The following is a 14,765-nucleotide window of genomic DNA, read 5'->3' as shown; positions in this document are numbered from 1 at the left end:
TTCAAATCTTAAACTAACGTGGCAGATGCTGCCCTGCAAGTAAAGACGAGCATGTGTCTTTCTTGTCAGGAAAAAAAAAGCCACCAGCACATCCACATTTGTCTGTGTGTGCATTTAAGTCTCCATGTCCCTTTCCTGAAAACTGCCCAAGGGATAAATGGAAGCTTTAGGGTGGGCTATAGAGCCCTTCAGAAGGGGCCTCACAAATAGGTGCTCCTAAAAGCAAAAGCCCCCCAAAGGCAACAGACTTGGAAACTACGATCCTACCACATGATGCAATTCTGAGCACCAGCACTGGAAAAAATGGGGCTGTGTCCTCAAGTCCACTTACCTGGTCCTGGCACAAGAGTTCAATTTTCTCCTCTGCCAACACAGCAATATCCTCTTCTTTCTCCTGTTCTCCTGGTTTTTCATTATTAGAAGAGCTAGTGGTTTGAGACTCATTATCCAAGTTGATGATTTTCTCATAGACGTGTTCCATTACTTTCCGGACTTGAAGCATGTCACTAGCAGAGAGTCTATCTCTGTAAAAAGCAAGGGCAGATTGTGACATCAGGAAATCACTGGATATTATCTCTTCCATATTTTTTGGTGTTAACATTTGACAAAGATAAAACACACCACAGAAACATAAACCAATAAATGTTCTTAGTCACTGCCGTAATCCATTTTTAGAATCGCCAAGACAGATTATGTGCAAATAAATGAGATTAAGTACATACTCTTAAACCTTCTATATACATAAGGAATAGCCTTCTGGGTTTTATTCCCTTAAAGACTTTCCCAGAGCATGGGCAAACTAAATGCTCCTGGAAGGGAAGGCAGCCCCTGGTGCACCAGGCTCCAATGATATATGTGCTCATTTCTCCCAAGGCTTCCTCCTCCTATAGCCAAGCCCTTGAGTTCAACTGTCTGTCTGATCTCCAGACCTACCAACACAACAGCTGGCTAGGCAGCTCCAGATGGATGTCCCAAAGGCACCTCAAACTCTACATGTCCAAAACTAGATTCAGCAATTTCCTTACCCCCAAACCTACTTCTGTATCTCTGACAACAGTTAATAATGGTCAAACCAAGTAGCTAAGGCTCATACTCTGAAAGCCATCCTGAACTTCAGTCATTAAACCTAGCTGAAGTGATATCTAGAACTTGCTTTAAAATAATCGTGTGTGTGTGTGTGTGTGTGTAGGCAGGTGGGTTCAGTGGGAGGGAGGGCAGGTAGAGGTATAGATGAAACAAAATGTTTAGCCATATGTTGAGAATTATTTAAGCTGTGTGATGGGATAATGGGGTTCATTCTCCTATTCTCTTTTTTTGCATATGTTTGGAAATCTAACAAAAGGTTTTAAAGTCCTGCTGATTCTACTTGCTGGGATACACATCAGTGAAACCTTGAATGTCCTTTCTGACTTCCCTCCTAGCATCTCCTGGCCACCCCTCCAGCCTATGCTGCAGCTACATAGGTTCTTGCCAATTTCAATATCTTATGCAGGCTCCTACTTCCACATCCCCGATCGAACCATTTTCTGGACCTGGAATATCTCTCTTTTGAAGTTCTTTCCATCCTTACATGTCCAGCTCAAATTCCATGTCCTTCAAGAAAGCTTTCTGGAAAGCTACAGCCAAAAATTCATTTCTTTCCCCTACACTCATCATTCCCTAAGTATCCATAAAAGCAGTTACTATACACAGATTGTGTCCTAAACTGTGAGAGACAAAATCCATGTTTTACTTATTTTGAATAACTGCAGCTGGCCACAGTAGGTACTTGGTATATGGTTAAATTATATAAACTTTCAATATTATGAAATTAGCCTTAGATCTAGTACTTGCCTCCTGTGCTATAAAAGCAATTATAAGGAGTTTTTAAAAATCTCTGGCAATAAATTAGATCAAAGTATCACACGACACTCCATTTACTTACTTTTTTAAGGTTTTTGCTCCTGAAGATGCATGAGGTTGGAGGTAGAAAGGAATTTTGTTGAATTTGGGCATATTTTTCTGAAACATTAAAAGTGAAAAAAGGTAAAATAGTTTCTATTAGCTGATAAACTAAAATGATGTCAACAGGAAAACTATCCACAAGTTAACAGTTATTTTACAATTAAAAGTGACTGTCTATGAAATTTTTTTTTTTTACATTTATTTATTTAATTTATTTATTTTTGGCTGCGTTGGGTCTTCGCTGCCATGCGTGGGCCCTCTCTAGTTGCTGCGAGTGGGGGCCACTCCCCACCGCAGTGCGCGGGCCTCCCACTGCAGTGGCCTCCCTCATTGCGGATCACGGGCTCCAGGTGCGTGGGCTTCAGCAGTTGTGGCACGCGGGCCCAGTAGTTGTGGCTCACAGGTTCCACAGCACAGGCTCAGCAGTTGTGGCGCACGGGCTCAGCTGCTCCGCGGCATGTGGGATCCTCCCGGACCAGGGATCGAACCCATGTGCCCTGCATTGACAGGCGGACTCTCAACCACCGCGCCACCAGGGAAGCCCCTGAAATTTCTAATAAGCTATCAAATTATCTACGTCAGCCTTAGTGAAAAGGTATCAGAAAAGTATAATGTTTCATTTTGTAATAAAAGATACATAAAGACAAATTATATGCAATGTCAGTGGCAATATGAAATTGCAGCATGGATCTTCTCAATTAACAATCCAAGGAATGAAAAGGAAACAAATTTTAATTCTTTAAGCATACAAACCAAAATCTGAATTCTACATTAAAATGCCCAAACAAAAAATTAAGTGTCTTTTGAGAGAAACCCACAACATTCACCTTTGAGCAAAACCATACACTCTACGCTGGTGAGGCCCATTATCCAACTGAAAAGGCCAATCAAAGTCCTCCCACTTTCTTTTCCTCTGACATCAGAGTGAGGTCTGAGGTTTTAAATGAGTGGAAACTTAAGCCAACCACCTAGATGTCCACCATGAGGTAAACCACATACTTAGATGAAGGTAAAATTAATTGGTCATCTTTTCTCTGGGGGTTAATCCTCTCCGAGCCTCCATGTCATATCCTGTCTGGACGTCTCCTCTGAGGAATAAGCCACAGGCCTAAGGTCAGCAATGCATCTAGGTGAGTTTAACACTCAAAGGAAGTTGTGGTTTATGGGGAGCTCGGATTTAGAGAAGACCACAGAGTATCTATCAGGTGTCAGACCGGTTTTAAGTTCTTGGAGGTATATCTGGGACAGAAGATGAATTTTCTGCAGGTTCTAGAGATTAAATCTCTTTTCATATGGCTTTAGAAATATAGGTCAACAGCACATAAAAGAGTCTAGAAACAGACCCATGTGTGTATAGAAATTTAGTATATGATAAAGGTAGCATTTCAAATTAGTAGGAAAAGTTTAGATTATTCAATAAATCGTGTTGGCACACTGGCTATCCATTTGGAGAAAGTTAGCATTCTACTTCACACCAAACAATAAATTCTAATAGACTGAAGATCTAGACACAAACCATTATCATAAACGTACTAGAAGAGAATACAAGAGAACATTTTTGCTACTTTGAAGTGGGAGATACCTAAGCAAGACATGAAACTCAGAGCCATAAAGGATCAACCTGGTCATATAAAAATTAAAACTTTTTGCCTGCCAAAAGACATCGTGAACAAAGTAAAATTCTATTGAGAGGCAAGATAATAGTCAAGATAATAGTCAAAGGGTTAATATTGAATATGAACAACTCCTACAAGTCAGTAAGAAAGACAAATAACCCAATAGAAAACTGAGTAAAGAATACAAACAGGCAATTCGCAAAAGAAGAAATAAAAACGGCCAATGTGAAAAGATGCTTAACCTCACCACAAATTAAAACAAAACAAAAAAACACATTAAAACAATGAGATAATATCTGCCTATAAAAAAAAAATCTGCCTATCTTTCAGCAAAGATTAGAAGTATCCAGCATTGGTGAGGGTGTGCGGTACTGGGCACTCATACACTGCTGGTAAGAGTGTAAACTACCGGTACAGCCTTTGTGGAGGGCAATTTGGCAATATCTATCGAAATTTAAAATGTGCATACCCTTTGATCCAGCAATTCCACTTCTAGGAATTTATCCTAAAAAGTACACAAAGATGTATGTACAAGGATGTTCACTGAAGCATTGTTTGTAATAGAAAACACTGGGTACAACCTAAATGTCCATTTATAGGGACTGGCTAAATAGATCTTGGTACATTTATACAATGGAATACGCTGCACTCATTAAAAAGGAATGATCCATATACAGACATGAAAAAATGTCCAAGATATATTTTTAAGTGAGAAAAAAAAACCAAAAAAAAAAAAATCAAGTTGCAGAACAGTAGATATAGTAGGAGATTTTGTGCAAAATAAAATGATCTATACATACACACATATATACACAAATAATATATGCTTGTGTACACACAGAAAAAAGTACTGAAGGCTATGCATTAAACTATTAATATTTACTACCTCTGGGAAGAAGAATAGGGAGTGAATAAAAGAAAAACAGTGATTGGGAAAGGGAAGGGAACTTCACCTTACTCATTTATTGTTTTCTTTGATAAGCATATATTATTTATGTAATTTAAAGACATAAAGAGATATATAAATAATTATCAATACTTCTTCTGCAACTTCGGAACTGCAGGGAAGCAGAAGAGGATTCCACTTGGTAGTCTAGTTTTAATTAAAGATTACACAGTCTAAAGTAGTTCTTAATTGTCTTCATGATTTGGAAAAAAATACAAGGGCAAAGTGGGAATGAAGGATACTTACATCCACAGTGATGTCAATTACCCATTGTGGCACTGTCTCATTCAGAAGCATGGACTCAGTCTCACCCCCCGAGTCTCGGCAGAGCAGCCTACACATAATCCATCAGGTAGTTAAGTGACAAAACAAGCACAGATCCCAAAATCATTGTCAATAAACGTTAGGGGGAGGGACCGTTATAGAGGTCATTTAGGATAACCCTCACTTGACAGCTGAGGGAATAAAGTGAAGGCAGGCAGAATGACTCACTCTGCTAAGAGGGAGAGCAAGCCCTAAAACTCAGGCCCCCAGATTTTGAGGCCAGACATACACTACAGCTGCCTGACTCCCTGGGTGAGGATAGGAACCTGGGTGTAGGCAAAGCACTTGAGAAAGGTCGTCTGCCAGTGCTATAGAGTGTGGCACTCCACACACAATGGGGGTCAGGTTTATTTTTGGTAACCCCACTCTTCAGGAAACCATCATAAAGGAAGAAAATTCTGCCCTCAAGGGCAAGACAAACATTTTTCTTACTTCTGGCCCTACAGAAGACTCTAGTAGGCTTTCCCCCATGACTCTCCCTGGGCCTTGGCTGGCAACTTGGAGATGAAGCCAGTCTAGCTCTTGCGTGCAGGGCCTCATGAAGGACTGCCTCACGCCTCAGGTTGGGCCACTGTTGGGCACAACAGTTCCCAAGAGCAGCCCAGTCCATCTCCCCTGGCCCAGCCTGAGGGAAGTTCTGATTCTGTCCTGTGGGCAGGGACTTCTGGTGATGGTTTCCTGCAGAAACCACTAAGAAGCTGCCTCAAGGCAAGGTATCAACCTCATTTTAACACTAGAGGCTCAGCTCGCAATTAGAATGGGGTCTAATAGCACCAGACACTTAACTATGTCATGGAGATGAAGAAGCTTCCAAACCCCTGACACCCCTAGAAGTTAAAAATAAACATGTGCTTGAATGAATACTTCTTGGCAAACAGGATGCCTTCTTAGCCCTTCTTACCCATACCTGAACAAGGTGCGACCTCCAGCTTCACCAAAGATCACAGGAGTGTGTGGGGGCACCTGGAAATAGCCATTTCCCTTCTGTACTCGGTTCTCCTGCTCCCCATTTACTAGGAAAAGGTACAGATGGTGTCAGGATCCAGAGTTAGTGCTAAAAACACAGACTCTAAACATTTCGTTTCCACAGAGCCCAACCATTGCAAGATTTTTTAAGTCAAAATCCTGTACGTCAGTCAGAGACAAAAATAAAGGTAAAAAAACAAAGTTAAATTCTTGAAAATAAGAAATATGGCAACTTGGGATGTACCTCATGAGAAATGACTACATTTTAGAGGATTTTAACAGAAGAGATTAATGTTTGAGATTTGAAACAAAAAACATAACCGTCTATTTCAGCCACAGGTAAGTACAGGACAGCCTCTTTATAAACGATGATCTGCTCTTTTTTTGTTGCGGGGATGGGATGGGGCCGGTAAAATGCCGAGCTCAGAAAAATTTCTGTCAGAAAAAACTTTATGGTTAATGGTAGCCACAACTAATGGCAGAGGTATTAGTGAAAAACAAAACCTCAAAGAGGTCATAATTTCATTTTTACTGCTCTCTGCAGACTTCATTTCACTCGCTTTCTTTGTAATCTTTTGAACAGAGTGCTGTTGACCCCCACGCAAGTGCCAGCTTGTGCATAAACACTTCCCTGACGAATCTGGAAGCAGTCTTGCCCTCTGCAACCTTACAGCACTCTCAGAACCTCTCTCACAGCACCTACTCTCTGATCTCATGATGCTGATGTAAGCGGCCCTTTGCCCAACGAGAATGCCAGTCCCTGAAGGGCAGGGTCCACGCCCATTTATCTTTATTACCCTCACCTGCAACACAATACAGGCCTCAGAATACTTGAGCTGCTCCCCAAGTATAATCTAAGCAGCTCTCGAGTATCCACTGAGCATGGTGCAGGTGTAGCAGAAGATTACCAGACACGTAGAGTGTGCAGTGTCCTGAGCTCTGGCTGGTTCCTGCCCTGCCTTTACTATGCCAGTTTGATTTTAAGGATGATTTGGGGTTTCCCGTGACTTTTTCTTTATTCCCCCAACCAAAGCTTGGATCCAAGAGGTGCTGATTATGCCACTGTTTTGTTTTGGGTTTTTTTTTTAATCTTTTTTTTTTGAATTTTATTTTATTTTATTTTTATAGAGCAGGTTCTTATTAGTCATCTATTTTATACATATTAGCGAATATATGTCAATCCCAATCCCCCAATTCATCACACCACCCCTACTCTGTGCCACTGTTTTTTGTTTTGTTTTTAAAGATTTTTTTTGATTTTTTTAAAGTCTTTATTGAATTTGTTACAATATTGCTTCTGTTTTATGTTTTGGTTTTTTGGCTGCGAGGCATGTGGGATCTTAGGTCCCAGACCAGGGATCGAACCCGCACCCCCTGCATTGGAAGGCAAAGTCTTAACCACTGGACCACCAGGGAAGTCCCTGTACCACTGTTTTTTCATTACTTAATATTTATTATTGGCTACTTGGGCCTCTGAGGGCACCCTGTCCTGTTACAGATGGAGAAAGGCAAGCCAAGAACAGGAAATGACATGCCCATAGCTACATGGCTGATAAATGGCAGAGCCCATACCAGAACCTAGCTTGCTCAATCCTCCGTGAAGAGATATTTCCACTGAATTTCTCTGGCTCACAGCCCACTGTACAATTCTAAAGGGGAATGAAGTGGGTCAGGTGACAAAAGAAATGACACCACGGGTGGGGTCAGTGCCCTCTCTATGACAGGGACATCAGGAGACTGGCTTTCAGAGAGAGAGGTATGTCATCCTTGCAAAACAGATTTAAACTCCAAAAATCATTCTGGATGAATCAGTCGGCCAGAACAAAGTCTCTGGCAGGAGGTCCTTGTCACTGCTGACCACCGTAAGTGGGCAATCTTCAGAGAATCTTCAGCAGATAAGTCCTCAGTAGGTGGGACTCAAGGTTACATATGAGTTGTGAAATTTTAAGGTTTTTTTTCCCCTTTCTATAATGAAACTGAGCCAAATTCTCCTCTGCTTCCCAGAGAAAGTTACTGCCACTGCCTGTGGCACACAAAGCTTTTCAATGCCCTCAGTGACATTAATTCTTTACACATACTCATTCACTTACCCTGACACTTCTGAGTTGGGATTTGATTTTTTGAGCCACGATCAGGTAGATCATCAGACTAGGTAATATCTACATTTCAAGCCAACGTGAAGTTTGACTACACAAGGACAAACCTGGCTTTCTGATGTTAATTAGCGAGCACTGGAGGTAAATCCAGCAGGTCCATGGATATCCTAAGAAATATCTTTGGAATAACCCTGCTAAGCTGCCTACGTTTAAGGTCAAAGGTCATTTGAATACACAGGGTTTATTCTATATATCTTGTGTATAGAATCTCACTGATTAGAAGCTCTCTTGGAATCTCAGTTAAGACTGGATGGATGTTCTCTAGGATGTGGAAGGGAGGGCAGTAAATTGGGCACATCACATATATTTATTATGTCACACTTTAGCAAATGCTTAAAATAATTTTTTTAAAAAAACATTCTCAGGATAACACACAATCTAAGTATCCTTAACTTCTGAGTAATTTTTAAATCAATTATCCTGATATAAAAACACGAACCATGGTTTACTTCATTTTCTTCTTCATCTATTGGATTCACATGTGTCCTAGGCCAATATTCTAGGAGGGCCTGGAGTAAAAGTCCTCCTAAGTTCACTGCAAAAGAGTTGATATAAAAAAGAAAAGAAATGGAAAAGAGAATCATTATTAGCTTTAACCTAAAAATAGAGGGAAAGAAGTAAAAATTAAAAGTTTCCACAAACTCTGATGTTACATTCTTAACCCAATGCCAAGGATGTTTAAAAGCAAGATTTAGAGATTTCACGAAGTCTATTAAAATTTTATCTTAGAATGTTTAAAGCTGTGACGATATGGAGCAAACACATATTCTATTTGGTTGTTCAGATACAGCCACTCTTTAAAAATGAACAAACAAAAACAGCAACTGTAGTCTTTAAAGGGCTATTTCCATACAAAGCCAGTACACTATATTTATATATATCAGGTATTTCTACATGCTACATTCTTAGGAGAATACTGATCAAAAATATAATCAACAAAATGTAATAGACTCTTATGAAGATGAGTCTCTTCTCACCATACACAAGAATTAACTCAATATGGATTAAAGACTTGATGTAAGACCTGAAACCATAAAACTCCGAGAAGAAAACACAGGCAGTAAGCTCGCTGACAATGGTCTTGGCAATGATTTTTTTGGATCTTACACCAAAAGCAAGGGCAATAAAGGCAAAAATAAACAAGTGGGACTACATCAAACTAAAAAGCTTCTGCAGAGCAAAGGAAATCATCAACAAAATGAAAAGGTGACCTAGTGAATGGGAGAAAATATTTGCAAATCATGTATCTGAAAGGGGTTAATATCCAAAATATATAAAAAATTCATACAACTCAATAGCAAAAAAACTGAACAATCTGATTAAAAAATGGGCAGAAGATATGAATAGACATTTTTCCAAAGAAGACACACAGTCAACAGGTACATGAAAAGATGTTCAACATCATTAATCACCTGGGAAATGCAAATCAAAACCACAATGAGATATCACCTCACACCTGTCAGAATGGCTATTATCAAAAAGACCACAAATAACAAATGTTTGAGAGTACGTGGAGAAACAGGAATCCTTGTGCACTACTGATGGGAATGTAAATTGGTGAAGCCACTGTGCACAACAGTACGGCAGTTCCTCAAAAATAAAACTATCATATCTAGTAATTCCACTTCTGACTATTTATCCAAAGAAAAGGAAACCACTAATTCAAAAAGATATATGCATCCCCATGTTCACTGCAGCACTATTTACAATAGCCAAGATATTAGAAACAACGTCATTGTCCACTGATGGATGAATGGGTAAAGAAAATGTGATACACAAACACACACACACACACACAGAAATATTATTCAGTCATAAAAAAGAATGAAGTCTTGCCATTTGCGACAAGGATGAACCGTGAAGGAATTATGGTTAAATGAAATATGTCTGACACAGAAAGACAAATACCATATGATCTCACTTATATGTGGAATCTAAAAACAAAAAAGCCAAAAAGCAAAGCTCACAGATATAGAGAACAGATTGGTGGTTGCCAGATGTGGGGAGTAATGGGATGGGCAAAATGGGTGAAGGGGGTCAAAAGGTACAATCTTCCAGTTATAAAATAAATAAGTCATGGGGATGTAATATACAGCATGGCAACTGTAGTTACTATTACTGTATTGCATATTTGAAAGTTGCTAAGAGAGTAGATCTTAAAAATTCTCATTAAGAAAAAAAAATTTTCTATGTATGGTGATGGATGTTAACTAGACTTATTGTAGTGACTATTTTACAGTATATACAAATATTGAATCATTATATTGTACATCTGAAACTAATACATTATATGTCAACTATACTTCAATACATTTTTTTTTTAATTGGGGGGGAAAAACTGTTTCCTAGCTTCACTTTCCTAACCTAACAGACTTCCCGAACGGTTTAAGGGTAGAGAGTGTGCTGCATGTTTAATTGTTAAAGCTAAGCCATAGATTGTGACAAAAATCAAGATCCCCAAAACATTTAAAATGAATAGTATTTTCCATTTCCATATGAGAGAATATACAGATTTCTTGAAAAATGATTTTTAAAAAACCCAAATATTGTTTAAAAAAAAAAGATGAGCACATAAAAAAACAGCACAGATCCACCTTCTCTTTTGGAAGGAGAAAGGGAAAGAAGGACACTTAAACTCACGTTTTGGATCTGACCCGTCAGGGCTGCTAAAGCCAGCATCTTTTGCAGAAACCCAAGCAGCAAAACAGTCACTCTCATCCAAAGTAATTGTCAACATCTGTCAAAAGAAAAAAATTGTTAGTGATATTCCATGTGAATACATTCTCCAAATAAGTCTCTAAACCATTATTTATTTGTACTATTTAACTAAAGTGCTAAGCCACAGATTCAGAACCAAAATGTGTTTCTGCGTGATTCGATGCAACTACAATTTAATATACTGGGATATGAAAAGGCATTTAAACTGCATAAAATTTTTTCCTTTCATACATAAAACACAGGACTCTATAATTAATAATACTTAATTTTGAACTATATTAGAAATTTTCAACTAACCCAAATCGCACAAATATCAATTGCTAACTTACCCCTGTTTTTAAGTCTACTGAGAACCAATTTGGTACATATACCATCTTAAATCTTTTCTTAATTTCATCTTCAAAATCCACTTTGCCCAGATCTTCAACTTTACATGCCTATACAGCAAAAATAAAGTATGATAATTATCAATGTTAAGTGGTCAACTGATTTGATTCTGACTTAGCTACTCAAAATTTTACACATTTGCCTAAATATAATGGAGTCTTAAATACATTCCAAAAAGAACATGGTCAAATATTTTTATCTTAAAGCATTTACCTTTAAGTAACTACGTCCTATTAAAATTTTAAATTAAAAAAAACACAAACTGTTCTTTTTTGGGAAACTGTAACCTAATTTTGCTCATATTGATATAATATACCACCACACTTATCTGGAAGCAATGTCAAATGAAGCAAAAAAAATCTTCAAGGAACAAATAACAGTTTCTAAGCACTTTAAGAGAACTGTGAAGCTATCAATACCTTCAGACAACAGCTATAATATAGGCAGCAATTTTAAGTTTCTCTTTCTTGGCCATCACAATCTTTCTTATTCATTCCCTAAATACCTATGCTCCCCAAAAGTATGTCCTGAACTTCCCCTCGTGCCATGGAGCATTTCCAATCACAGTTCATCTCTATCCTGAACAATATCACAGAATGTTCCCTCTACCTATTCTTCCTAACAGCAAACTGGCTCTTTCCTGAGGGTCCCATCTCATCAGCTGTCTTCTCAAAGGGTGACTCTGCATCTTCTCCTACATCCCATAACTCTCTAATGGCATACAGAGACCATCATTCCACCATCGCTATGTAAAAACTCCTATTTCTTTGAGCCCATATCATTTAGCTGCAGTAAACCGTACCCCTTTTCCTCACAGCCATCTAGCAACCTCTGTGCTCACTCTCCCTCATCTCCCTCATTCAATGGCAACTTGAGCCTGGCTTAATGTCTTAAAACCCATCTTGAGATCTCGCTTGCATCCCGGACAATATGAACATCCACATGGACAACACACAGGAAAAGATGGCCTCTCAAATCCTTGACAGTATTCCCACTATAAATATACAGTCATTAATGCTACCTGGAACTTGTTTCCAAAGTCAGTTCTCCACAGCATCTTTGTCAAATCTCTACTCTCCTCATACCCCTGCCCTTGCTGCCACCACCTCCCTCACTACCCCCAGCACATGAGTCTGACCTCTACTTCTCAAAAAAAGAGGAGCCTTGACAGAATCCCCTTAACTTTCTGCTACTGTTCTTCCTGGTGCAACGAAAAAGGTGTCCCTTCTTGCTGTGCTCTGGATCCCCTCACCTCTTGCTTCTTGGGGACCTTGTATCATCATTTACCTTCTCATGTCTCTACGGGCTTCTCCCCATGAACAGTGAACCACGATCAAATTTCTCCCATCTTAAAAATGCCTAAACACCAAAACAAAACCTTCCCTTGACCTTCTCATGCCTAAATCTTCTCCAGCTACTGCCTTTCCTGCCCATCTCACCAAAGTCAAATTTCATCTAAGATTGTCTCCCCTCAAATTCTGTTTCTTCACCTCGCAAACACTATTCAACCCACTCTATCTGGCTTTTGCCCTAAGGTCTCCCTAGAAACTGCTCTCCCCAGACACCATCCTCTTTATTGGCTAGATCAATGTGCACATTCCATTCCACTGTCTCACACAAACTCTCAGCAGGCCAATGCAGCTTACCACAAGCTCCTTCCTGAAACGCTTAATTAGTCCTTGAGCTCTTTGTTTTCTTACCCCTTTTTATTACACACCTTCGTGGCTTCCTCTTTTTCTAAAAATTCTTGAAAGGGAGATGACTTGGTTTCTTCTATTTTCAGTATAGATGTATCCCTTAGAAACTCTGACCTTTCTCATGGCTCCAACTATAATCCACAGCTGAAGACGGCTGGACCGATTTCTCCAGCCCAGTTCTTTCATGCGTGCATTAGGTTGTATAGCTCTCTGCCCAGCAAACACCTCTACCCAGATATCTCACATAAATTCAAATCTGCTGTCTTTCTCAGCATGTCCCTTTCGCCCAACAATGCTTTCTCCTCTTACGTTCCCTGTATCACTTCCACTCACCAAACTAATCCAGAAACCTAGGACTAATCTCTGCTCCTTCCTTTTCTTCATACTCCCTTTTATTCAAGCATCACTTATCTACAGGCCTAAATATCTTTCTAATCATTCTGTTTTTTCCCCTTGTTCCCACCCCACTCCAGAGGAATATCTGATATTTCGCCTGTATTAGTACAACAGCCTCCTAACTACTATGTGTCAGTCACTACAGTAAATACTTCTCAAACACCCCCTTAACATTACCAAGAAATATGGACCATCCAGATTTTAGGAATAATGACAAAGGTAAGCATATTCTGGAGATCACTTGGCTAGTAGCTGGCAGAGCCAAGGTCAGAATGCAGCTCTAACTCTGAGCCTATGGTCTTAAATACTCCTGACTTCCGTATTTCTGTATAATGCCATGTCTATTTTGCCTGGTCACTTGATCTTAAAACCTCAAGGTCTAGTGTCTGGATATGGGAAGCTGCCAGGGCCACAAAAATGCCAATGATGGTGCATGCCAGCTGAGCGCCCCATCTAAGTAGAACTACCTCCCATTCAGACAGCAGGACTCTACTCAGACTTCAGCTAATTAGACCAAGAGAGGACATCAGACTCATAGGCAGAAAATCAAAGAGGAACTGGCTCGATTTGACTTTGTTAGATATTCTGGAGAACATCAGATGCTGCGCAGCATGAGGTAAAGCCTAGCCACAGGGCAGAGCTAGGGCCACATTAGTGGTGAAGCAGCCAAATTCCTACTGATGAGGTCCTTAGGGCTACTCTGGATCCTCTCTGTCTTCACAGAACCCCTCTCTGAAACAAACGTGAGTTTCTGGTCCCCTGACAAGCACATCTCTACTGTAGGAAAAAAACCAATTGGAATTTTTGGAGCCTACTGCAATTAAATTTTCCACTCAACTAAAGTCTCTTGTTCTGAAGCCATGCTCACCAAGCAACTGTTCTGTAATGTGATTTCCCACACAGCTGCGCCACAGGGAGGGAATGTGTTAGTCAGGCCAAGGTTTCCATTCAGAGACAGTCCCCTTTTCCGAGAAAGAAATGTGTTTATTCTTTGGATCCAGAAGTTAACTTAAGTGAATCTCTGTTCCTTATAACCAGGAACCTAACCAAAATACCAGATCTTTTCAATTCTTCCTTTAAAATATACCCAACATCTGTCTCTTCTTTTATTTTTGGATCAAACCGTCTTACTGAGGGACTCCAGGGGAGGGTGGAAGGCCTGGAGGACAATGAGATCTGATGTCTTCGGCCTGGCCAGGATCTCTCCAAGGCTTCACGGTGGCCAAAAGTCATCCATCTCTTTCTGTAGATCCCCAAGTCATTATGCTTAAGACAACTGACTTCCTGACTTCCGGCTTCTTTCCCATTATACATACTGCTACTGCTCTGAACATAGGGTTTTCCTGCTCTAAAATCATCTATGATTAAGAATCTTTAGGAAGTACCAAAGAAAGGCCAAGCCTGGAGCCTGAAATTCATGACTTTTTGGTAAATGACGTGAATCTCATCTTTCATCCTTACACACCCCTACTACTCTCTTATACTTACTCTGGTCTCCAGCTATACAAAACTGTTCACCTGGCCCTGAATAAGTATGTTTTGATTACCTTCCTCTTCTGTGCCTTTGTCATTCACTTCCTCTTCCTAAAATGCCCTCCCATAATCCATCTGCTAG

General features: G+C 39.8%; 1 protein-coding gene across 1 annotated transcript in view; it reads right to left on the bottom strand.

Moving 5' to 3' along the window:
- The window catches only part of WDR48 (WD repeat domain 48), a 44,496-nt gene that overhangs the window by 2,297 nt on the left and 27,434 nt on the right, over positions 1–14,765 (bottom strand). Inside the window, exons 12-18 of the mRNA XM_068556857.1 lie at positions 11,000–11,107; positions 10,593–10,689; positions 8,392–8,487; positions 5,738–5,843; positions 4,753–4,840; positions 1,925–2,001; positions 332–524 (exon numbers count right to left, since the gene is read on the bottom strand). Of these exons, the coding sequence (XP_068412958.1) occupies positions 332–524; positions 1,925–2,001; positions 4,753–4,840; positions 5,738–5,843; positions 8,392–8,487; positions 10,593–10,689; positions 11,000–11,107 (765 nt within the window). The remainder of the gene's footprint in view (positions 1–331; positions 525–1,924; positions 2,002–4,752; positions 4,841–5,737; positions 5,844–8,391; positions 8,488–10,592; positions 10,690–10,999; positions 11,108–14,765) is intronic.

Source organism: Eschrichtius robustus, chromosome 12 (assembly GCF_028021215.1).
Source record: "Eschrichtius robustus isolate mEscRob2 chromosome 12, mEscRob2.pri, whole genome shotgun sequence".
In the NCBI taxonomy this organism is placed as follows: domain Eukaryota; kingdom Metazoa; phylum Chordata; class Mammalia; order Artiodactyla; family Eschrichtiidae; genus Eschrichtius; species Eschrichtius robustus.
Note: the sequence above shows the minus strand (reverse complement) of the source record. Positions and strands in the feature narration are given on the sequence as shown.